The 26,397-nt window shown below is 45.4% G+C and overlaps 1 protein-coding gene across 2 annotated transcripts in view; it reads right to left on the minus strand.

Annotated features, from left to right (window-relative positions):
• Positions 1-2,568: 2,568 nt before the first annotated feature.
• Positions 2,569-26,397, minus strand: part of LOC147105381 (mitochondrial carrier homolog 1-like) — a 55,047-nt gene continuing 31,218 nt past the window's right edge. For both annotated transcript variants that reach the window (XM_086011677.1, XM_086011676.1), the window contains 2 exons: positions 13,088-13,163; positions 2,569-9,824 (listed from right to left, as the gene is read on the minus strand). In XM_086011677.1, coding sequence (XP_085867803.1) covers positions 9,753-9,824; positions 13,088-13,163 — 148 coding nt within the window. In that variant the 3' untranslated portion in view covers positions 2,569-9,752. The remainder of the gene's footprint in view (positions 9,825-13,087; positions 13,164-26,397) is intronic.

Here is a 26,397-nt window from a genome sequence, read left to right on the forward strand (position 1 = left end):
AGGGCAGCAGGCGCATGGGAACACCACCACCTCCAAGTTCCCCTCCAAGTAACACATCATCCTGACTTAGAAGTATATCGCCGATCTTTCATCATCGCTGGGGCAAAATCCTGGAACTCCCTCCCTAACAGCACTGTGGGCATACCTTCACCACACGGACTGCAGCCGTTCAAGAAAGGGGCTCACCACCACCTTCTCGGGGGCAATCAGGGATGGGCAATAAACGCTGGCCTTGCCAGCGACGCCCTCATCCCATAAAAACGAATAAAAAAATAAAGTAGTGCTGGAAAAAGAGGGTTGCACGATAATTTAAATGAGCAGGCAGCACCAAAATACTGGTACAACTGGGCTGCTGAGTATTTCCAGCATTTTCTGTTGTTATACCAAAATACTGGTGCTGCCTGCGCGATGAATTCTGGCTGCTGTTTACTGCGGCCCTTGGTGGTACCAGCAGGTTTTCGGCCTCCTGGAATTTCTAGGCCCATGAATCATAGAATCATAGTACAGAGGGAGGCCATTCGACACTTTGGTAGAGCTATCCAAATCGTCCCATTCCCCTGCTCTTTCCCAGAGACCTGCACATTTTTTCCTTCAAGCATTTTTCCAATTCTCTTTTGGAAGTAACTACAGGTAGACTACCCTTTATCCGAACTTCCGAAAACCGAAACCCTCTAAAAACCGAAGGTTTTTTCATTCAGCGTAAGTCGTGCGCACGACCCCGACCCCCGCCGACCCCCACCCTTTCGGATAAGGGATAGTGTATCCTTTATCCGCACTTCCGAAAACCGAAATCCTCTGAAAACCGAAAGGTTTTGTTCAGCGTAAGTCGTGCGCACGACCCCGACCCCCGCCGGCCCCCACCCACGACCCCCCGCCGACCCCGACCCCCCCCCCGCCGTCCCCCACCCCCGACAAATTTCCCAGTCTTATAAAATACCTTCTGAAATCCGAAATTTTCCGAAAACGAAACATGGCTGGTCCCGAGGTTTTCGGATAAAGGATAGTCTACCTGTATTGAATCTGCTTCCGCCGCCCTTTCAGGCAGTACATTCCGGATCACAGCAACTCGCTGCACACAAAGTCTTTCCTCATGTCGCCTCTGGTTCTTTTGCCAATCACCTTAAATCTGTGCCCTCTGGTTATTGACCCCACTGCCTCTGGAAACAGTTTCTCTTTGTTTACTCTATAAAACCATTCATGATTTTTGAACACCTCTATCAAATCTCCTCTTAACCTTCTCTGTTCTAAGGGGAACAACCCCAGCTTCTCCAGTCTCTCCACATTCAATTGAAGTCCTTCATTCCTGGAACCATTCTAGTAAATCCAAAGTATCCAAGGTTGCTGACGATACATAGCTAGGTGGGAAAGTAAGCTGTGAGGAGGACACAAAGAGCCGGCAAAGGGATATAGAGAGGTTAAATGAGTGGACAATAAGGTGGCAGATGGAGTATAATGTGGGGAAATGTCAGTGTTGTGTCGGTACCTTTCTACCTAGACACAATTTAGGACTCAGAACTCAGAGATTCAAACATGAAGTGCTTTATTGGAAGGAAAGGAAGTTCTGGAAAGTTCCGAACAAAGAGAGCTAAAACTTAACAGAGAACACCCAACCATTTATCTCCTGTGACAGCGCCACCACAGGTGGGAGGAGAACACACAATACATAACAGTCAGGTTATTCACTTTGGTAGGAAGAATAGAAAACAGAATATTTTTTGAATGGTGAAGAACTATTAAATGTTGGTGTTCAGAGAGATTTAGGTAAGAGACTAGTAAATGTTGGTATGCAGAGGGATTTGGGCGTCCTTGTACATGAATCACAGAGAGTTAGCCTGTAGGTACAACAAGCAATAAGGAAGGCAAATGGCATGTTGGCCTTTATTACAAGGGGGTTGGAGTACAAGAGTAAGGAAGTCTTGCTACAATTGTACAGGGCTTTGGTGAGACCACGCCTGGAGTACTGGGCACAGTTCTGGTCCCCTTATCTAAGGAAGGATATACTTGCCTTAGAGGCGGTGCAACGAAGGTTCACTAGATTGATTCCTGGGGTGAGAGGGTTGTCCTGCGAGGAGTGATTGGGCCTATACTGGAGTTCGGAAGAATGAGAGGGGGTCTCATTGAAACATATAAGATTCTGAGGGGGGTTGACAGGGTAGATGCTGAGAGATTTTTTCCGCTGGCTGGAGTGTCTAGAACTAGGGGGCATAGTCTCAGGATAAGGGGTCGGCCATTTAAGACTGAGATGAGGAGGAATTTCTTCACTCAGACAGTTGTGAATCTTTGGAATTCTCTATCCCAATGGGCTATGGATGCTGAATCGTTGAGCATATTCAAGGCTGAGATAGATAGATTTTTGGACTCTAGGGGAATCAAGGGATATGGAGATCGGGCAGGAAAATGGAGCTGAGGTCGAAGATCCGCCATGATCTTATTGAATGGCGGAGCAGGCTTGAGGGGCCGTACGGCCTACTCCTGCTCCAATTTATGTTTTATCATTTCTGCACCCTCGCCAAGGCCTTGAGATCCTTCCTAAAGTGTGGTGCCCAGAATTCAACACAGTACTACAACTTGCATTTATATAGTGCCTTTAATACAGTAAAACGTCCCAAGGTGCTTCACAGGAGTGTTATCAAACAACATTTGACACTGAGCCACATAAGGAGGTATTAGAACAGATGACCAAAAGCTTGATCATAGAGGTCGGTTTTAAGGAGTGTCTTAATGGAGGATAAAGAGGTAGAGGGGTTTACAGAATCACAGAAACCCCACAGTGCAGATAGAGGCCATTTCGGCCCATCGAGCCTGCACCGACACATATCCCACCCGATCCCCGTAACTCCTACACCAACACATATCCCACCCGATCCCCGTAACCCCTACACCAACACATATCCCACCCGATCCCCGTAACCCCTACACCAACACATATCCCACCCGATCCCCGTAACCCCTACACCAACACATATCCCACCCTATCCCCGTAACCCCACGTATTTAATCCCCCTAACACTAAGGGTCAATTTATCATAGCCAATCAACCTAACCCGCACATCTTTGGACTGTGGGAGGAAACCGGAGCACCCGGAGGAAACCCACGCAAACACGGGGAGAATGTGCAAACTCCACACAGTCGCCCGAGGCCGGATTCGAACCCGGGTCTCTGGCGCTGTGAGACAACAGTGCTAACCACTATGCCACCGTGCTGCCCTAGAGAGGGTGTTCCAGAGCTTAGGTCCTCAGCAGCTGAAGGCATGGCCGACAATGGTGGAGCGGTTAAAATCGTGGACACGCAAGAGGCCAGAATTGGAGGAGTGCAGATATCTCTGACAGTTGCAGGGCTGGAGGAGGTTACAGAGATAGGGAGGATAGAGGCCATGGGGAGAGTTGAAAACAAGGACGAGAATTTTAAAATCGAGGCTCAACCAGGAGCCAACATAGGTCAGCAAACATAGGGGTGATGGGTAAACAGGACTTGGTGCGAGTTAGGATATGGGCAGCAGAATTTTGAATGAGTTTAAGTTTATGGAGGGTCCAGGAGAGCATTGGAATAGTCAAGTCTAGAGGTAACAAAGACATGGATGATGGTTTCAGCAGCAGATGATCTGAGGCAGGGGCAGAGTTGAGCAATGGTATGGAGGTGGAAATAGGCGGTCTTAGTGATGGCGCGGATATGTAGTCGGAAGCTCATCTCAGGGTCAAATATGACACCAAGGTTGCGAACAGTCTGGTTCAGCCTCAGACAGGTGCTAGGGAGAGGGGCTGAAGTCGGTGGCGAGGGAACGGAGTTTGTGGTGGGGACCGAAGACAATGGCTTCGATCTTCCCAATATTTAGTTGGAGGTAATTTCTGCTCATCCAGTACTGGATGTCGGACCAGCAGTCTGACAATTTAGAGAGTGGAAGGGTCGAGAGCAGTGGTCGTGACGTAGAGCTGGGTGTCATCAGCGTACATGTGGAAACTGACGCCGTGTTTTCAGATGATGTCACCGAGGGGCAGCCTGTCGATGAGAAATAGGAGGGTGCCAAGGATAAATCCTTGGGGGCCACCAGAAGTATCGATGCGGGAGCGGGAAGAGAAGCCACTGCAGGTGATTCTCTGGCTACGATTAGATAGATAAGAATGGAACCAGGCGAGCGCAGTCCCACCCAGCTGGACGACGGTGGAGAGGCATTGGAGGATGATGGAGTGGTCAACCGTGTCAAAGGCTGCAGATAGGTCGAGAAGTACAAGGAGGGATAGTTTACCTTTGTCACAGTCACATAGGATGTCATTTGTGACTTTTAGAAGAGTTGTTTCAGTACTGTGGCAGGGGCGGAAACCTGATTGGAGGGATTCAAACATGGAAAGATGGGCACGGATTTGGGAGGTGACAACAAGTTCAAGGACTCGAGAGGAAAGGGAGGTTGGAGATGGAGCGGTAATTTGCAAGGACAGAGGGGTCAAGGGTTGTTTTTTTGAGGGGTGATGACGGCAGATTTGAAGGAGGGGGGACAATACCTGAGGAGAGAGAACCATTAACAATATCAGCTAACATGGAAGCCAGAAAAGGAAGCTGGGTGGTCAGCAGTTTAGTGGGAATAGGGTCGAGGGAGCAGGAAGTAGGTCTCATGGACAAGGTGAGTGCGGAGAGGGCATGAGGGGAGATTGGAGTGAAACTGGAGAAAGATAAGAGTTCAGGGCTGGGGTATAGGTGAACACTAGAGGAAGTTTGGCCATGGGGAAAGAAGGGAAGTGGCAGAGGCAGCTGATCGGATGGTCTCAATCTTAGAGACAAAGAAGTCCATGAGCTCCTTGCACTTGTTGTTGGAGGTGAGGATGGAGGAGTCAGTGGAGAGGCGTTTAAGAAGATGGTTTTCAGTAGAGAAAAGAAGCCTGGGGTTATCTTTGCATTCCAGAATCATCCTGGAATAGTGAGCAGTTTTGGCAGACGAGGGCAGGACCCGATGATGCTTTATGTGGTCCAGCCAGATCTGGCAGTGAATGGCTAAACCAGTTGTCCGCCATATCCGTTCAAGTCTACGTCCCTTGGACTTAAGGGAGCACAGGTAGCGGGGGGGGGGCGTTCAGCCAGAGTGAGAAAGAGTAATGGTTTTAATAGGAATCATGGCATCAAAGGTGGTGGTGAAGGTGTGGTTGAACAGATCGGTTGCTTCAGAAATGTCGTGGTAAATGGAGGGCCAAAGGCTGGACAATTGGGATTTCGTAAGTGCAGTTGTAAGTGAGTTGGGAGAGTTTTTTTCCAGGAGCGGACAAAGAAGTAGGGTTGCGGGGGAGGTGGGTGGAGAGCTATACAAGGAAGTGGTCAGAGATGGCCTTGTCTGTTATTGACACGATGGGAGTAGCGAGGCCACGTGAGATGGCAAGGTCAAGGGGGTGACCATGAATATGGGTTGGGGAGTTTACATGGAGGGAGAGATTAAGGGAGGATAGGAGGGCAATGAGCTCGGAGGAGAGAGAGCATGATGAATTGAGATGGAGGTTGAAATCAATGAGGATGAGAAGTCGCTCAGTGCAGAGGCTGAGGGAGGAAAGTAGTGAAGATATCTGTGTGAGAAAAGTTTTTGGTACTTGGGTGGGCGGTAGAGAATGAGAATTTTAAATGAGAGGTGAGAGGGGTGGAACAAGGTGAGATGTTCAAAGGAGGAGAAAGTGCCGGACGAGTAGGTGTGATTTGGTGATGAGATCCATACCACCGCTGCGACGGTCTGGGCGGGGCAAGTGGTGGAAGGTATAGTCAGATGGGGAGGCTTCATATAGGGGTAAGGTGTCACCACCCCTCAACCAGGTTTCCGTCAAGGCCATAATGACGATGTAATCGTCCACAATAAGCTCATGGATGGCAAGGGCCTTGTTCACAAGTGAACGGATATTCTGGAGGGAGAGGGGCAATGATGGTTGATCTACTGCCAAAGTAAACAGGGTCAACACTGGGAAGGGTGAGTTGGACGGGGAAGAGATTGGCAAGATTAGCCCCCAGTACGCGTGGTGGGCGGGAAGGTTGGCTGAGGGTAGGATGGGACAGTTGGGGTTGCTGCCCATGAGAAGGCAGCGACGAGTGCCTTGATGGGTCCTTTGGAGGATGCCAAGAGAGGCAAAGAGGGAAGCTGTACGGTTACCGAAGAGGGGGTCAAGCTTGGGACGGCGGCAGTAGAGTAGAAAGGTCGAAGAGTAATGAAGGGTTGAGGTAGGGATTTGGGAGGGTAGAGTACCCGAGAGAGGAGAAATGAAAGGAGGCAGGACACAGGAGTGGTCAAGGAGGTAGCGGTTCGGGTCGAGTGGCAGCAAAAATGCGCTCGCGAATGGACACAGGGAAAACATAGGCCTGGTTATGTAGCAATTATTAGGATAGCTATTTCCTGGTAGTAAAAGGGACTAGATAGGAGACTATAGGAGGGAGTCCAGAGTTAAAGTCAGAGGTTCTGTGGAGGGTTAAAGTTGACGTAGGTAGGGTGGAGTCGGCATGGAGTATCTCAGTCCTAAATGGCCAACCCCTTAAATCTCTATTGTAGAATGGGTTTAATCTTCTCCCCATGTTGTACAGGAGCTGAGTACATCACTAGTGTGCAATGTGTGTAATTCTTGCACCATCTCGTAGAAGAGTTGATTACATCACTATTGTACAATATATTTAATACTCTCTCCAGGATCTAGAAGATTTGATTACGTTGCTATTATACAATGGGTTGAATCCACTCACCATGTTATAGCAGAGCTGATTGTATCGGTTTAATACTTTCACCATGTTGCACAAGAGCTGATTACATTGCAATTGTACAACGGGTTTAATCCTCTGACCATGATCAACAGGAGCTGATTACACAATTATTGCACAATGGTTGAATCTTCTCACCGCGTTCCAGAAGAGTTGATTAGATCATTATTTTACAATGGATTTAACCCTCGCTCCTTGTTCTACTGGAACTAACATTGCTGTTGTACAATGGGTTTAATCCTCTGACGATGTTCTACAGAAGCTGAATACTTCACTTTTGCACACTGTGTTTAATCCTCTCACCAGTTTCTGGAAGAGCTGATTACATCGATATTGCACAATGGTTGGATCATGTCACGATGTTCTATAGAGTTGATTAGATCACTCTGTACACAATCCTTTTCCCAGCTTCTACTGGAATTGATGATATCGTTATTGTAGAATGGGTTAATCCTCCCAACATGTTCTAGTAGAGCTGATTACATTACTATTTTACAATGGATTTAATCTTCTCTCCATTTTCAAGAAGATCTGAATACATCATTATTGTAAACTGGGTTTAATTCTCTAACCAGGTTCTAGAAGATCTAATTACATTGCTATTGCACAGTGTGTTTAATACACTTACCATGTTCTTTACATGGGCTGATTAAATAGCTATTGTACAATGGGTTAAAATTCTCACCATTTCTAAAAGAGCTGATTACATCGCTATTGTGCAATGAGTTTAATCCTCTCACCATCTTGTATTAGAGTTGTTTACATCGCTATTGTACAATGGGTTTAATCCTCTCTCCATCTTGTATTAGAGTTGTTTACATCGCTATTGTACAATGGGTTTAATCCTCTCTCCATCTTGTATTAGAGTTGTTTACATCGCTATTGTACAATGGGTTTAATCCTCTCTCCATCTTGTATTAGAGTTGTTTACATCGCTATTGTGCAATGGGTTTAATCCTCTGACCATCTTGTATTAGAGTTGTTTACATCGCTATTGTACAATGGGTTTAATCCTCTGGCCATCTTGTATTAGAGTTGTTTACATCGCTATTGTGCAATGGGTTTAATCCTCTCTCCATCTTGTATTAGAGTTGTTTACATCGCTATTGTACAATGAGTTTAATCCTCTCACCATCTTGTATTAGAGTTGTTTACATCGCTATTGTACAATGGGTTTAATCCTCTGACCATCTTGTATTAGAGTTGTTTACATCGCTATTGTACAATGGGTTTAATCCTCTCTCCATCTTGTATTAGAGTTGTTTACATCGCTATTGTGCAATGGGTTTAATCCTCTGACCATCTTGTATTAGAGTTGTTTACATCGCTATTGTACAATGAGTTTAATCCTCTGACCATCTTGTATTAGAGTTGTTTACATCGCTATTGTGCAATGGGTTTAATCCTCTGACCATCTTGTATTAGAGTTGTTTACATCGCTATTGTACAATGAGTTTAATCCTCTCTCCATCTTGTATTAGAGTTGTTTACATCGCTATTGTGCAATGGGTTTAATCCTCTGACCATCTTGTATTAGAGTTGTTTACATCGCTATTGTACAATGGGTTTAATCCTCTCTCCATCTTGTATTAGAGTTGTTTACATCGCTATTGTACAATGAGTTTAATCCTCTGGCCATCTTGTATTAGAGTTGTTTACATCGCTATTGTACAATGGGTTTAATCCTCTCTCCATCTTGTATTAGAGTTGTTTACATCGCTATTGTACAATGGGTTTAATCCTCTCACCATCTTGTATTAGAGTTGTTTACATCGCTATTGTACAATGGGTTTAATCCTCTCACCATCTTGTATTAGAGTTGTTTACATCGCTATTGTGCAATGGGTTTAATCCTCTCTCCATCTTGTATTAAAGTTGTTTACATCGCTATTGTGCAATGGGTTTAATCCTCTGGCCATCTTGTATTAGAGTTGTTTACATCGCTATTGTACAATGGGTTTAATCCTCTCTCCATCTTGTATTAAAGTTGTTTACATCGCTATTGTACAATGAGTTTAATCCTCTGGCCATCTTGTATTAAAGTTGTTTACATCGCTATTGTGCAATGGGTTTAATCCTCTGGCCATCTTGTATTAGAGTTGTTTACATCGCTATTGTACAATGGGTTTAATCCTCTGACCATCTTGTATTAGAGTTGTTTACATCGCTATTGTACAATGAGTTTAATCCTCTGACCATCTTGTATTAGAGTTGTTTACATCGCTATTGTACAATGGGTTTAATATGCTCCAGAATCCAGAAGATTTGATTACACTATTGTACAATGCGTTTAATCCTCAGACATTGCTCTACAGGAGCTGATTACATTGCAATTGTGCAATGGGTTTAATCCTCTCACCATGTTGTACAGGAACCGATTACATCGCTATTGTAAATCATGTCTCCAATGGCTCAGTTGGGACTACTCTTGCCTCTGAGTCAGAGATGTAGGTTAAAGTTCGACTCCAGAGACTTGAGCGCAAAATCTAGGCTGACACTTAAGTGCAGTACTGATTGAGTGCTGCACTGCCAGAGGTGCCATCTTTGAGATGTTAAACCAAGGCCCAGTATGCCCTCTTAGGTGGATGTAAAAGATCCCATGGCATTATTTGAAGGAGGGCAGGGGAGTTCTCCCTGGTGCCCTGGCCAATATTTATCCTTCAACCAATCACTACTTAAACAAAGTTCTGTTTGCAGCAGCTCGCTGTGTGCAAATTGGTTGCAATATTTCCTACATTACAGTGACTACACTTCTGCCTGTAATTCATTGACTGTGAAGCACTTTGGAATGTTCTGAGGTTGTGAATGGTGCTATATAAATGCAACTCTTTCTTGTATATTGGGTTTAATCCCTCTCCAGAATAGCAGAATGCCGGATTTCTATACCATGATTCTACATGAAGACATAATGATTCCAAGGAGCGTAGTGAGAAGCACGGGGTAATAGTCCAGTGACGGGGATGCAGTATGTCTTATAGACATCGCCAGGTGTGCTTTCTTCAATGTCCCATTCTACTACGGTAACAAGTGAGCAGAAACATCATTCAATAACTGCGAGCTTGTCCATAGCAACTCTGCGAAAGAACAGGCTGGAGCCTCGAAATAACTGCCCCTGGGGATTAATACAGGAACAGGCATTACCTATTAATACAGTGCAAGTGTACAACACCCGACTGAAGCTTTTAACAATGGAAATGTTGACATTATTGGGGAACAGTTTGGCAAACAAAGATTGGTGCCCTTCGATTAAAAAAACAATTTTATATTCCCATATACTATACACACACCCATATATATAGATAGACACCCATATATGCTATACACACCATATACACACACACCCATATATACTATGCACACCCATTTATATATATATTATATAAGTATACGCACACCCATTTATACTATACAAACCCAAATATTACATCTACCCATATACTATACACACCCATATATACTATGCACAACCACATATACTGTACACATGCCCACATATACTATGTGCACGCCCACATATACTATGCGCACGCCCACATATACTATGCGCACACACATATACTATACACACACATATACTATGCACACACACATATACTATGTGCACGCCCACATATACTATGCGCACGCCCACATATACTATACGCACACACATATACTATGCACACACACATATACTATGCGCACGCCCACATATACTATGCGCACGCCCACATATACTATGCGCACGCCCACATATACTATACGCACACCCATATACTATGCACACACCCACATATACTATACGCACACCCACATATACTATGCACACACCCACATATACTATACACACACCCACATATACTATGCACACACCCACATATACTATACACACACCCACATATACTATGCGCACGCCCACATATACTATGCACACACCCACATATACTATACACACACCCACATATACTATACGCACACCCACATATACTATGCGCACGCCCACATATACTATACACACACCAAATATTACATCTACCCATATGCTATACACACCCATATATACAATCCGCACACCCACATATACTATACACACACCCACATATACTATACGCACACCCACATATACTATACACACACCCACATATACTATGCGCACGCCCACATATACTATACACACCAAATATTACATCTACCCATATGCTATACACACCCATATATACAATCCGCACACCCACATATACTATACACACACCCACACATACTATACACACACCCATACATACTATACACACCAAATACTACATCTACCCATATATACTATATGCACATCCATATATATTATACACACCCATATATACTATACTGTTTACATACAAGGTATACATACCCATATACTATATATACACCTATATATACTATTTACATATAAGACAATAGATACAACCATATACTGTATTACAAAGTACAGCACAAAAACAGGCCATTCGGCCCAACTCGTCCGTGCCGGTGTTTATGCTCCACACGAGCCTCCTCCCACCCCTCTTCATCTCACCCCATCAACATATCCTATTCCTTTCTCCCTCAGGTGTTTATCTAGATTCCCCTTGAATGCATCAATTATGTTATTCGCCTCAATTACTCCCTATGGTGGCAAGTTCCATATTCGAACCAATCTCTGGATAAAGACGTTTCTCCTGATTCTCGCCTTCGAGTCAGAAGGTTGAGGGTTCATGTTCCACTCCAAAGACATCAGCACAAAAATCTAGGCTGACACTCCAGTACTGAGGAAGTGCTGCACTGTCGGAGGTGCCGTCTCTCTGTCTCAGTGTATTACAGTCCCAAAGTCCGACTCTCTCTGTCTCAGTGTATTACAGTCCCAAAGTCCAACTCTCTCTGTCTCTGTGTATTACAGTGCCAAAGTCCGACTCTCTCTGTCTCAGTGTATTACAGTCCCAAAGTCCGACTCTCTCTGTCTCAGTGTATTACAGTCCCAAAGTCCGACTCTCTCTGTCTCAGTGTATTACAGTGCCAAAGTCCGACTCTCTCTGTCTCAGTGTATTACAGGGCCAAAGTCCGACTCTCTCTGTCTCAGTGTATTACAGTGCCAAAGTCCGACTCTCTCTGTCTCAGTGTATTACAGTGCCAAAGCCCGACTCTCTCTGTCTCAGTGTATTACAGTGCCAAAGTCCGACTATCCCTGTCTCGGTGTATTACAGTGCCAAAGCCCGACTCTCTCTGTCTCAGTGTATTACAGTCCCAAAGTCCGACGCTCTCTGTCTCAGTGTATTACAGTGCCAAAGTCCGACTCTCTCTGTATCAGTGTATTACAGGGCCAAAGTCCGACTCTCTCTGTCTCAGTGTATTACAGGGCCAAAGTCCGACTCTCTCTGTCTCAGTGTATTACAGTCCCAAAGTCCGACTCTCCCTGTCTCAGTGTATTACAGTCCCAAAGTCCGACTCTCTCTGTCTCAGTGTATTACAGTCCCAAAGTCCGACTCTCCCTGTCTCAGTGTATTACAGTGCCAAAGTCCGACTCTCCCTGTCTCAGTGTATTACAGTGCCAAAGTCCGACTCTCCCTGTCTCAGTGTATTACAGTGCCAAAGTCCGACTCTCTCTGTATCAGTGTATTACAGTCCCAAAGTCCGACTCTCCCTGTCTCAGTGTATTACAGTGCCAAAGTCCGACTCTCCCTGTCTCAGTGTATTACAGTGCCAAAGTCCGACTCTCTCTGTCTCAGTGTATTACAGTCCCAAAGTCCGACTCTCCCTGTCTCAGTGTATTACAGTGCCAAAGTCCGACTCTCCCTGTCTCAGTGTATTACAGTCCCAAAGTCCGACTCTCTCTGTCTCAGTGTATTACAGTGCCAAAGTCTGACTCTCTCTGTCTCAGTGTATTACAGTCCCAAAGTCCGACTCTCTGTCTCAGTGTATTACAGTCCCAAAGTCTGACTCTCTCTCTCAGTGTATTACAGTGCCAAAGTCTGACTCTCTCTGTCTCAGTGTATTACAGTCCCAAAGTCCGACTCTCTGTCTCAGTGTATTACAGTCCCAAAGTCTGACTCTCTCTCTCAGTGTATTACAGTGCCAAAGTCTGACTCTCTCTGTCTCAGTGTATTACAGTCCCAAAGTCTGACTCTCTCTGTCTCAGTGTATTACAGTCCCAAAGTCTGACTCTCTCTCTCAGTGTATTACAGTGCCAAAGTCCGACTCTCTCTGTCTCAGTGTATTACAGTCCCAAAGTCTGACTCTCTCTGTCTCAGTGTATTACAGTCCCAAAGTCTGACTCTCTCTGTATTACAGTCCCAAAGTCCGACTCTCTCTGTCTCAGTGCATTACATCCCAAAGTCCGACTCTTGCCCTATGTTAGGCTATTTGTTTTTCCAATGCTTGCCTTACCTCTGCTCCGAGTTGGGTCCAGCACTGAATCCAGGAATTATAGACAGGGGAATGAGGGGGAAGGCCAGCAGCAAGGCTGAAAATAAAACAAATCAAGCATTAAAGAGAAAGTGGGTAGGATTGTATTTTTACTCCTCCAAACCTTCCCTCATGCTCTCTGCTGATCATCGACTAAGCAGGCTGTCTAACTGACCACGGGAGATAGTGGAGGGAGCTCCGGCAGTCTTGTAGCTCAGTCTCTTCTGATTCAGCCCATCTTCTCGCAGTGAATGGCTGTTTTTCAGGCTGGAGGGAAGTGTGGAGTGGTGTTCCCCAGGAGTCGGTGTTGGGACCACTACTCTCTGATATATATTAATGACCTGGACTTAACACAAGAACATAAGAATTAGGAGCAGGAGAAGGCCATACGGCCCCTCGAGCCTTCTCCACCATCCAATAAGATCATGGCTGAACTTCTTCCTCAATTCCACTTTCCCGCCTTATCCCCATATCCCTTGAAGCCTAAAAATATATCCATCTGTCTTGAATATACTCAACGGCTGAGCATCCACAGCCCTCTGGGGGTAGAGAATTCCAAAGATTCACAACCCTCTATGAGTGAAGAAATTTCTTCTCATAGAAACATAGAAGATAGGAGCAGGAGTAGGCCATTCGGCCCCTCGAGCCTGCTCCGCCATTCAATGAGATCATGGCTGATCATCCAAATTCAGTACCCTGTCCCTGCCTTTTCCCCATATCCCTTGATCCCTTTAGCCTTAAGAAATATATCCAACTCCTTCTTGAATATATTTAATGAATTGGCCTCAACTGCCTTCTGTGGTAGAGAATTCCACAGGTTCACCACTCTCTGGGTGAAGAAATTCCTCCTCATCTCTGTCCTAAATGGCTTACCCCTTATCCTTAGACTGTGACCCCTGGTTCTGGACTCCCCGGCCATCGGGAACATCCTTCCTGCATTTAGTCTGTCTAGTCACAGAATCACAGAAGCCCCACAGTGCAGATAGAGGCCATTTTGGCCCATCGAGCCTGCACCGACACATATCCCACCCGATCCCCGTAACCCCGACACCAACACATATCCCACCCTATCCCCATAACCCCACGTATTTAATCCCCCTAACACTAAGGGTCAATTTATCATAGCCAATCAACCTAACCCGCACATCTTTGGACTGTGGGAGGAAACCGGAGCACCCGGAGGAAACCCACGCAAACACGGGGAGAATGTGCAAACTCCACACAGACAGTCACCCGAGGCCGGATTCGAACCCGGGTCCCTGGCGCTGTGAGGCAACAGTGCTAACCACTATGCCACCGTGCTGCCCTGTTAGAATTTTATAAGTTTCAATGAGATCCCCTCTCATTCTTCTAAACTCCAGTGAGTATAAGCCCAATCGACCCAATCTCTCCTCATACATCATTCCTGCCATCCCAGGTATCAGTCTGGTGAATCTTCGCTGCACTTCCTCCATGGCAAGAACATCCTTCCTCAGGTAAGGCGACCAAAACTGCACACAATACTCAAGATGTGGTCTCACCAAGGCCCTGTACAACTGCAGCAAGACATCCTTGTTCCTGTACTCGAACCCTCTCGCTATGAAGGCCAACATACCATTTGCCTTCTTAACTGTCTGCTGCACCTGCATGCTTACATTCAGCGAGTGGTGCACAAGGACACCCAGGTCTCCTTGCACTTCCCCTTCTCCCAATCTATTGCCGTTCAGATAATAATCTGCCTTCCTGTTTTTGCCACCAAAGTGGATAACCTCGCATTTATCCACATTATACTGCATCTGCCATGCATCTGCCCAATCACCCAACCTGTCCAAATTATACTGGAGTTTCTCGGCATCCTCCTCACAGCACACATGCCCACCCAGCTTTGTGTCGTCTGCAAACTTGGAGATATTACATCTAGTTCCCTCGTCTAGATCATTAATATATATTGTGAATAGCTGGGGTCCTAGGACCGATCCCTGCAGTACCTCACTAGTCACTGCCTGCCACTCGGAAAAAGACCCGTTTATTCCAAATCTTTGCTTCCTGTCTGCCAACCAGTTCTCTATCCAAGTCAGTACCTTGCCCCCAATCCCATGTGCCTTAACTTTACACGCTAATCTCTTATGCGGGACTTTATCGAAGGCCTTCTGAAAGTCCAAATACACCACATCCACTGGTTCTCCCTTAACTATTTTACCAGTTACATCCTCAAAAAATTCCAGTAGATTAGTCAAGCACGATTTACCTTTTGGAAAACCATGTTGACTTTGTCCGATCCTGTCACTGTTTTCCAAGTGCTCTGCTATTACATCTTTTATAATCTCATCTCAGTCCTAAATGGCCAAGCCCTTTTCTGGAGACTATGCCCCCTAGTTCTAGATTCTCCAGCCAGGGGAAAGAGTCTCTCAGCATCTACCCTGTCAAGCCCTCTAAGAATTTTATATGTTTCGATGAAATCACCTCTCATTTCTTCTAAACGTCAGAGAGTATAGCCCCATTCTACTCAATCTCTCCTCATTAGGACAGCCCTCTCATCCCAGGAATCAATCTAGTGAACCTTCGTTGCACCGCCTCCAAGGCAAGTATATCCTTCCTTAGATAAGGAGACCAAAACTATGCCCAGTGCTCCAGGTGTGGTCTCACCAAAGCCCTGTATAATTGCAGCAAGACTTCCTTAGTCTTATACTCCAACCCCCTGCAATAAAGGCTAACATACCATTTGCCTTCCTAATTTCTTGCTGTACCTGCAGGTTAACTTACTGAGATTTGTGTACAAGGACCCCCAAATCCCTTGGCATACCAACATTTACTTGTCTCTTACCTTTTAAAAAATATTCTGCTTTTCTATTCTTCCTACCAAAGTGGATAATTTCACACTTCCCCACATTATAATCCATTTGCCACCTTTTCACCCAATCTTCTTCTTAGTCAGTCCCTCGGAACCGAGGGTGACTTGCTTCCACATTAAAAATGAGTTCTCAAATGACTGATGAGTCCAATGCGGGACCTACAGTCTCTGTCACAGGTGGGGCAGACGGTGATTGAAGAGGCGGGTGGGGGTGCTTGGGTTGATGTGCACTTCTTGCACTTGGCTTCCGCTTGCTCACCGCGAAGAGACTCGAGGTGTTCGGCGCCTTCTTCTCCACTTTGTGCGGTCTTGGGCCAGGGATTCCCAGGTGTCAGTGGGGATGTTGCACCTTTTCAAGGAGGCTTTGAGGGTGTCCTTGAAGCATTTCCTCTGCCCACCTGGGGCTCTCTTGCCGTGTCGGAGCTCCGAGTAGAGCACTTGTTTTGGGAGTCTCTTATCGGGAATGCGGACGATGTGACACGTCCATCGGAGCTGATCGAGCGTGGTCAAAGCTTCGATGCTGGGATGTTGGCCTGAGCGAGAACACTGACGTTGGTGCGCCTATCCTGCCAATGCATTTGCAGGATCTTGCGGAGGCAGCATTGGTGGTACCTCTCCAGTGCTTTGAGGTGCCTGCTGTACATGGTCCATGTCTCTGAGGCATACAGGAGGGTGGATATCACTGCAGCTCTGTAGACCATGAGCTTCGTGCCAGGTTTGAGGTCCTGGTCTTCAAATACTATCTTCCTCAGGCGACCGAACGCTGCACTGGCACACTGAAGGCGGTGTTGGACTTGGTCATCGACTTAATCACTTAACCGGTCTATATCCCTTTGCAGTCTTTCTGCGTCCTTCTCACTGCTTACTTTCCCACCTAGCTTTGTATTGTCAGCAAACTTGGATACATTACACTCAGCCCCCTCATCTAAGTCATTGATATAGATTGTAAATAGCTGAGGCCCAAGCACTGATCCTTGCGGCACCTCACTAGTTACACCCTGCCATCCTGAAAATGACCCGTTTATTTCTACTCTCTCTTTTCTGTCCATTAACCAATCCCCAATTCTTGCTACAGGAAACTCTCGATTTACCGGCACCCAATCAACCGGAAATCTCGGTTAAGCGGCAAAATTCAGGAGTAGGTTCAGTTAAGTTTTTCTTCATATTAGTGGCTGTTTCTTGATTCTTGGCTGTGTAATCGGGGGTTCCTGCACTTGTTGCTAAGCAACAGGGACGCTTGGTCTGTGGTCAGGCTTCTTGCAGCTGTTGCTAAGCAACAGGGAAGCTTGGATTTGTTACTGTGTATGGAGCTCTCATACCTTTTAACTATAACTCTCTGTAATCCGGACTTTTTGATAAGCCGGCACCACGCCGGTCCCGGATAAAAAAAAAGTTTCCTGTAATATATTACCCCAATCCCATCAGCCCTAATCTTGTCTAACAATCTCTTCTCTGGCACCTTATTGAATATACCTTAGTGCTTTCTGAAAATCCAAATATACTACATCCACTGGTTCCCCCTTATCTACCCTGCTAGTTACACGCTCAAAAACCTCTATTCGTCAAACAAGATTTCCCTTTCATAAAACGGTGTTAACTCTGCCTAATCATAGTGATCATAGTCTCTGTCATTTCCTTGTTCCCCATTATAATTTCTCCTGTCTTTGCCGTGAAGGGACTCACGTTTACTTTTGTTAATCTCTTCCTTTTTACATACTTGTAAAAGCTCTTACAATCTATTTTTCTTTTTCTTGCTAGTTCACTCTCATATTCTATTTTCTCCTGCTTTATCAATTTCTTGGTCATCCTTTGCTGATTTTTAAATCCCTCCCAATCCTCAGGCTTGCTACTCTTTTTGACAACACTGTAAGCCTCTTCTTTTAATCTAATACTAACCTTAACTTCTCTAGTTAGCCATGACTATACCACTTTTCAGTGGAGTTTTTATTCCTCAAGGGAATGTATATTCATTGAAAATTATCAATTATTTCTTTAAATGTTTGCCATTGCTTATCTACCATCATATCTTTTAATCTAATTTCACAAGCTATCTCAGCCAACTCACTCCTCATACCTCTAATTGGCTTTGTTTCGTACTTAACCACATCTGTCTCAAAGTTACATGAAATTCTATCATATCATGATCACTCTTCCCCGGAGGATCCTTTACTACAAGACTGCTAATTAGCCCTGTCTCATTACACAATACTAGATTTAAAATAGCCTGTTCCCTAGTTGGTTCTTCGACATATTCATGGTGTGGTCTGTTTTTTGTTTTTCATACAGACCTCAGCATCTGCAACATTTGACCCCTTGTGACCCCGCCTCATTGTTCTTTGATGTAATGTTTTCCTGACTAACCTGTTTGGACACCATTCACACCTTTGATCGCTGTGATTATCTCTCTGCCGAGGTGCGACAAATGGCAGTTAGAAAGATTACCTGTAATCATCTGGCATTATTCTCTGACTATATAATCTGTCTATAGGCACCTCTCCACTTCACCTGACAAAGGAGCAGCGCTCCGAAAGCTTGTGATTTCAAATAAAACTGTTGGACTATAACCTGGTGTTGTGTGACTTCTTACACTTCGACATATTGTTCTAGGAAACTGTCTCGAATGCATTCCATGAACTTGTCCTCCAAGCTACTTTTACCAATTTGGTTTAACCAGTCTATAAGAAGATTAAAGTCCCCCAGGATTATTGCATTACCCTTGTTACATGCTCCTCTAATGTCCTGATTTATACTCTGTCCAACACATGATTACTGTTAGCGGGCCTATAAACTACTCCCACCAGTGTTTTCTGCCCTTTGTTATTTCTTAGCTCCACCCATGCGGATTCTATATCCTGATTTTCCGGGCTAAAAGCATTTCCCCCTACTGCCTTTCTCTCATCCTTTATCAGGGCTACCCCACCTCCTTTTCCATTTTGCCTATCTTTTCTAAAAGTTATGTACCCTGGAATATTTAGTTCCCAACCTTGGTCACCCTGTAACCACGTCTCAGTAATGGCTACTGGATCAAATCCATTTATCTCTATTTGTGCCATTAATTAATTTATCTTTTTTACGAATCCTTTGTGCATTCAGATATAGTGCCTTTAATTTGAACTTTTTACATTTTTCCCCCTGATGTGGCCTTAGTCGCTAATGCCCTATTACCGTTATTAAACTTTCTGTCCCTTCCTGACACAATCTGCTTGATTTTACCCAAGTTACTACTCTGCTCTACAGCCTTGACTTTGCTCTTCAGACGTATAAATTTACTGTTACCTGAACCCTCCCTCCCCCTTATTAGTTTAAAGCCCTATCTACCACTCTAGTTATTCAATTTGCCAGGACACTGGTCTTAGCCTGGTTTAAGTGGAGTCCGTCCCAACGGAACTGCTCCCTCTTTCCCCAGTACTGGTGCCAGTGCCCCATGAATTGAAACCCCTGCCTCCCACACCACTCTTTCAGCCTCACATTTAAATCTCTAATCAGTTTGACCCTATGCCAATTTGCACATGGCTCAGGTAGTAATCCAGAGATTATTACCTTTGAGGTTCTGCTTTTTTAATTTGGTCCCTAGCTCCTCAAACTCCCTTGGCAGAAACTCAATGCAAGCTCTACCTATGGTTCCAACTTGGACTACAACAACAGGATCCTCCCCCAAGTTCTTCTCCAGCTGCGAGGCGATATCCTTAACTGGGCAGGCAACACAGCCTTCGGGACTCCCCGTCGCGGCTGCAGAGAACAGTATCTATCCCCTGACTATACTATCCCCTACCACATTCCTTTTCGCTCTCCCCACTTGAGTGGCCTCCTGTACCACGGTGCCGTGGTCCATTTGCCCATCCTTCCTGCAGTCTTTGTTCTCATCCACACTGGTAGCAAGTACCTTGTACCTGTTCACCACTGCACCTGCGGTCCCCTTAACTGCCTGAATCACAGTCACATCCTCCTGTCCCTGACCACTAACCAAATCTAAACTACTACCTAACCTAAGGGTTGTAACTGTCTCCTGGAACAAGGTGCCCAGGTAACTCTCCCCCTCCCTGATGCATCGCAATGTCTGCACCTCGGACTCCAACTCAACAACTCTGAGCTGCAGTTTGAGTTGCAGACGCTTACTAAAGATGTGGTTCCCTGGGATCTCGCTGCTCTCCACAAACTCCCACATGCTGCAGATGTGGCACACCGCCTGCACTGCCATCTCTATCGAACATTGTTTTATATATTTAATTGAAGTTTTATGCAATTAATTCACTTGGTTTATTTTTAATTTAAAAAAAACGAATTAATTTAACTAGTTAAAATTATTAATTTAATAAAGTATTAGTTATAGGTTCCTAGTTTTAGATACATATTACCTCAAGCTTATACAAACCACTACAAGTGTTAAAAGACAAAAAGGAGCACCTCCTTCTCCCTCTGCACCGAATTCCCACTCTCACCAAATTCTCAACTTTCCATTCTTTTTACGATGCACTCATGATCTGTGGTTACACACTGTGCCTCAGCTGATAAGGTCATTAGCAATAGAGCAGAGGCGACATGAGGAAGAAAAATGTTACGCAGTGCGTTGTTATGATCTGGAATGCACTGTCTGAAATGGTGGTGGAAACAGATTCAAAAATAACTTTCAAAAGGGAATTGGACAAATACTTGAAAAGGAAACATTTGCTAGGCTCTGGGGAAAGAGCAGGGGAGTGGGACTAATTGGATAGCTCTTGCAAGGAGCCGGTACAGGCATGATGGGCTGAATGGCCTCCTTCTGTGCTGTATCATTCGATGATTCTCTGCGGTCTAACCAGCGACCTGTATAATCACATTGAGGACACCCTCCATCGTGTTGTGTGGCACTACCACCGTGCTAAATGAGATAGATTCAGAACAGATCTAGCAGCTCAAAACTGGATATCCATGAGGCGCTGTGGGCCATCAACAGCAGCAGAATTGTATTAGAGTCATAGAGTCATAGAGTTTTACAGCACAGAAAGAGGCCCTTCGGCCCATCGTGTCTGCGCCGCCCATCCATCCCTGTCCAGTCTAATCCCATTTTCCAGCATTTGGTCCATAGCCTTGTATGCAATGGCATTTCAAGTGCTCATCCAAATGCTTCTTGAATGTTGTGAGGGTTCCTGCCTCCACCACCCTTTCAGGCATTGAGTTCCACATTCCAACCACCCTCTGGGTAAAAAAGTTCCTCCTCAAATCCCCTCTAAATCTCCTGCCCCTTACCCTGAATCTATGCCCCCTTGTTATTGACCCCCCCACTAAGGGGAAAAGTTCCTCTTTATCTACCCTATCTATGCCCCTCATTATTTTGTACACCTCAATCAGGTCCCCCCTCAGCCTTCTCTGCTCCAAGGAAAACAACTCCAGCCTGTCCAGCCTCTCTTCATAGCTGAGGCGCTCCATCCCAGGTAACATCCTGGTGAATCTTCTCTGCACCCTCTCCAAAGCAATCACATCCTTCCTATAGTGAGGCGACCAGAACTGCACACAGTACTCCAGCTGTGGCCTCACCAGCGTTTTGTACAGCTCCATCATAACCTCCCTGCTCTTATATTCTATGCCTCGGCTAATGAAGGCAAGTATCCCATATGCCTTTTTAACCACCTTATCTACCTGCTCCGCTGCCTTCAGGGATCTATGTACATGTACACCAAGGTCCCTCTGACCCTCTGTACTTCCTAGGGTCCTACCACTCATTGTGTATTCCCTTGCCTTATTTGTCCGTCCAAAATGCATCACCTCGCACTTTTCAGGGTTAAATTCCATTTGCCACTTTTCCGCCCATCTGACCAACCCGTTTATATCGTCCTGTAGCCGGAGGCTTTCCTCCTCGCAATTTACCACCCCACCAATTTTCGTGTCATCTGCGAACTTACTGATCATACCTTTTACATTTTCATCCAAATCATTTATGTAGATCACAAACAATAAGGGACCCAGCACCGATCCCTGAGGTACCCCACTGGACACAGGCTTCCAGTCACAAAAGCAACCTTCGACCATCACCCTCTGCCTCCTGCCACTCAGCCAGTTTAGGATCCAACGCGCCAAGGCACCCTGGATCCCATGGGCTCTTACCTTCTTGACCAGTCTCCTATGCGGGACTTTGTCAAAAGCTTTACTGAAGTCCATGTACACCACATCCACAGCATTTCCCTCATCCACCCCACTAGTCACCCCCTCGAAAAATTCGATCAGATTTGTTAGACATGATTTACCCTTAACAAAGCCATGCTGACTATCCCCGATTAATCCTTGCCTCTCCAAGTGGAGATTAATTTTGTCCCTCAGAATTTTTTCCAATAATTTCCCCACCACAGATGTTAGACTCACTGGCCTGTAATTCCCTGGTTTATCCCTGCTACCCTTCTTGAATAATGGTACTACGCCACAATTTGTAACCTCATGGCCCAGGATATCCCTCACTCTACCATTAACGTTAACCCTGGTTTAATGAGGAGTATAGAAGAAGAGCATGCCAAGAGCAGCACCAGGCGTACCTGAAAATGAGGTGTCAACCTGGTGAAGCTGCAACACAGGACTACATGTACGCTAAATCATATCATACAATCTTATAGCACAGAAGGGGGCCATTTGGCCCGCCATGCCTATGCCGGCTCTTTGAAAGAGCTGTCCAATTTAGTCCCACAGCCCAGCTTCTTCCCCATAACCCTGCAAATTAGTCCTCTTCAAGGACATGTCCAATTGCCTTTTGATAATTCTTATGGTATCCGATTCCACCACCCTTTCAGGTCGTGCGTTCCAGATCTTAACAACCCTGAGTCAAGAAATTTCTCCTCATTTCCCCTCTAGTTCTTTTGCCAACTATTTTAAATCTATGACCTCTGATTACCGACCCACTTACCAGAGGAAAACAGTTTCTACCTACGTGCTTTATCAAAACCCCTCATAATTTTGAATACCTCTATTAGATCTCCCCTTAACCTTCTCTGCTCTAAGGAAAACAATCCCAGCTTCTCCAATCTCTCCACATAACAGAAGTCCCTCATTCCTGGTAACATCCTGGTAAACCTCCTCTGTATGCTTTCCAAGGCCTTGACATCCTTTCTAAAGTGTACTGCCCAGAATTGTACACAATACTCAAGCTGAGGCCTAACCAGAGATTTGTAAAGGTTTAACATGACTTCCTTGTTTTTGTATTCAATGCCCCTATTTACAAAGCCAAGTATCACATGCGCTTTCTTAACCGTCTTATCAACTTTCCCTATTGACTTCAGGGATTTGTGAATATGCACCCTCCGATCCCTCTGTTCTTGCACTTCCCTCAAAATAGTACCATTTAGATTATACTGCCCCTGAATGTTGTTTCTCTCAAAGTGCATCACTTCACACTTCGCCACATTAAATTGCATCTGCCATGTGTCTGCCCAATTCACCAGTCTGTCTATGTCCTCCTGAGGTCTGCTCCTATCCAGCTCACTATTTACAACGTTGCCAAGTTTTGTATTGTCCGGAAACTTCAAAACTGAACTCCCTATACCAAGTCCAGTTCATTTATATATAACAAGAGAAGCAATGGTCCTAATACCGACACCAAGGGGACCCCATTGTATCCTTCTCTCCAATCAGAACATCCGTTCACCACTGCTCTCTGCCTCCTATCCCATAGCCAACTTTGTACCCAAGTTACCACCGTCCCTTTAATACCGTGTGCTTCTATTTTCCAAAGAAGTCTGTTATGAGGTATTTTATCAAATGCCTTTTGAAAATCCATATATACAATACCTACTGCACTACCTTCATCAACCTTCGCTGTTACTTCATCAAATAAATTAATCAGGTTAGTCAGACACGATTTGCCTTTAACAAATCTGTGCTGGCTGTCCCTTATTAACCCATGCTTCTCCAGATGCATTTAAGGGGAGGTGAGATAAGCATGAGAGGGTGAAGGGAACAGAGGGTTATGCTGATAGAGTTAGATGAGGAAAGACGGGAGGAGGCTCGAGTGGCAGGCATGGGCTGGTTGGGCCGAATGGCCTGTTTCTGTGCTGTATGTCCTGTGTAATCCTATGCAAAGGGAGAATTAATTTTGTCCTTGACAATGGTCTCTAGTAGTTTTCCAACTACTGATGTTAGACTGATTGGCCTGTACTTACCAGGTTTATTCCCCTCTACTTTTTTTGAACAGCAGTGTAACATTTGCAATCTTCCAGTCCTCTGATACTACTCCAACATTCAAGGAGGACTAAAGATTGTGGTCACAGCTTCTGGAGTACTGTGTACAATTTTGGTCTCCTTACCTAAGGAAGAATATACTTGCCATAGAGGGAGTGCAACGAAGGTTCACGAGATAATTCCTGGGATGGCAGCACGGTGGCATAGTGGTTAGCACTGTTGCCTCACAGCGCCAGGGACCCGGGTTCGAATCCGGCCTCGGGTGACTGTCTGTGTGGAGTTTGCACATTCTCCCCGTGTTTGCGTGGGTTTTCTCCGGGTGCTCCGGTTTCCTCCCACAGTCCAAAGATGTGCGGGTTAGGTTGATTGGCTATGATAAAAATTGACCCTTAGTGTTAGGGGGATTAAATACGTGGGGATAGGGTGGGATACGTGTTGGTGTAGGGGTTACGGGGATCGGGTGGGATATGTGTCGGTGCAGGCTCGATGGGCCGAAATGGCCTCTATCTGTACTGTGAGGTTTCTGTGATTTCTGTGATTCTGTGACTGTCGTATGAGAAGAGATTGAGTAAGCTAGGCCTGTATTCTCTTGAATTCAGAAGAATGAGAGGGGATCTCATTGAAGCATACAAAATTATTACAGGGCTTGATAGGGTGGATGCTGGGAGAATGTTTCCCTTGGCTGGGGAGTCTAGAACCAGGGGCCACAGCCTCAGGGTAAAGGGTAGGCCATTCAGGACTGAGATGAGAAGACATTTCTTCACACACAGGGTGGTGAATCTTTGGAATTCTCTACCCCAGAGGGCGGTGGAGGCTCAGTCATTGGGTATATTCAAAACAAAAGTCGCTAGATTTCTGACTAGTAAAGGCATCAAGAGATATGGCGATAGGGCCGGTGAATGGAGTTGAGGCAGAAGATCAGCCATGATCTCATTGAATGGCAGAGCAGGCTCGAAGGCCTACTCCTGCTCCTACTTCTTATGTTCTTATGTTCTGCTAGCTCCACCCTAGCTTCCCTCAGCAACGTAGGATGCATCCCATCTAAACTGGGTGACTTGTGACTAAACAGAGGAAGCAGCATGCTATAGGCAGAGCTAAGCGATCTCTCAACCAACAGATCAGAACAAAGAGCTGCAGTCCTGCCACATCCAGTTGTGAATGGTGGTGGACTGAGGCTGTAATGAGATCTGGAGCCATTACTTTGCTGATGATTGCGAGTAGACGGATGGGGCGGTAATTGGCTAGACTGGATTTTTCCTGCTTTTTGTGGACAGGACGTACCTGGGCAATTTTTCTACTTTGTCGGGTAGATGCCAGTAGCTATACTGGAACAGCTTGCCTCGAGGCACAGATAGTTCTGGAGCACAAGTCTTCAGCACTACAGCCGGGATGTTGTCAGGGCCCATAGCCTTTGCTGTATCTAGTGCGCTCAGCCGTTTCTTGATATCACAGGGAATTGGCTGAAGTCTGGTTTCTCTGATGGCGGGGACCTCAGGAGGAGGCCGAGATGGATCATCCACTTGGCACTTCTGGCTGAAGATGGTTGCAAATACCCTTTAATATCCCACCCAGTCTAATCTCATTTCCCCTTTACTCCTTTAATATCCCAGCCAGCTTCATCCAACTCTCCTGCTCACTCCCCACAGCCTTTAATATCCCACCCAATCTAATCCACTCTCCTCAATCCCCATACATTTTAATATCCCACCTAGTCTATTCCACTCTCCTCAATTGCCATACCCTTTAATATCCAACCTAGTCTAATCCCACTCTCCTGCTCCCTTTAATGTTCCTCTTTATTGAGCAACTATTTAATTGCCTTTTATAATAATTCCTGGACTCTGCTTCACCAACGGTTTGTGACAGACTATTTGCTATTCTAACCCCTCTCTGTTTACCGACATGTTTATCTACTGCCCCTTTAACCTGTGTGATGATTATCTTCAGTCTGTGTCCTCTTGTTACTGTCTCACTGACCAATGGAATCAATCGCTCACTATTTAGCTCATCACAACCCTTCATAACTGGGAGGAGCTCTATCAGCTCACCCTGCAACCTAGTCAAAAACTGGTGAATAAAGCCACACCTTCCTGACTAAAGTAGTGGGCAGGGGAACTTCTACAGATGTTATGTATATGGACTTCCACATGGCATTTGATAAAGTCCCAGATAAGAGGCTGTTAACTAAGGTTGAAGCCCACGGAATTGAGGGCAAATTATTGACCTGGTTAGGAAATTGGCTGAGCGGCAGGAGACAGGCAGTAGGGATAATGGGTAGGTACCTAGGTAGACAGGAGGTGACTAGTGGTGTCCCGCAGGGATC

This window comes from Somniosus microcephalus, chromosome 18 (genome assembly GCF_052327205.1).
Source record: "Somniosus microcephalus isolate GS21.2 chromosome 18, FLI_Smic_1.0, whole genome shotgun sequence".
Taxonomy (NCBI): domain Eukaryota; kingdom Metazoa; phylum Chordata; class Chondrichthyes; order Squaliformes; family Somniosidae; genus Somniosus; species Somniosus microcephalus.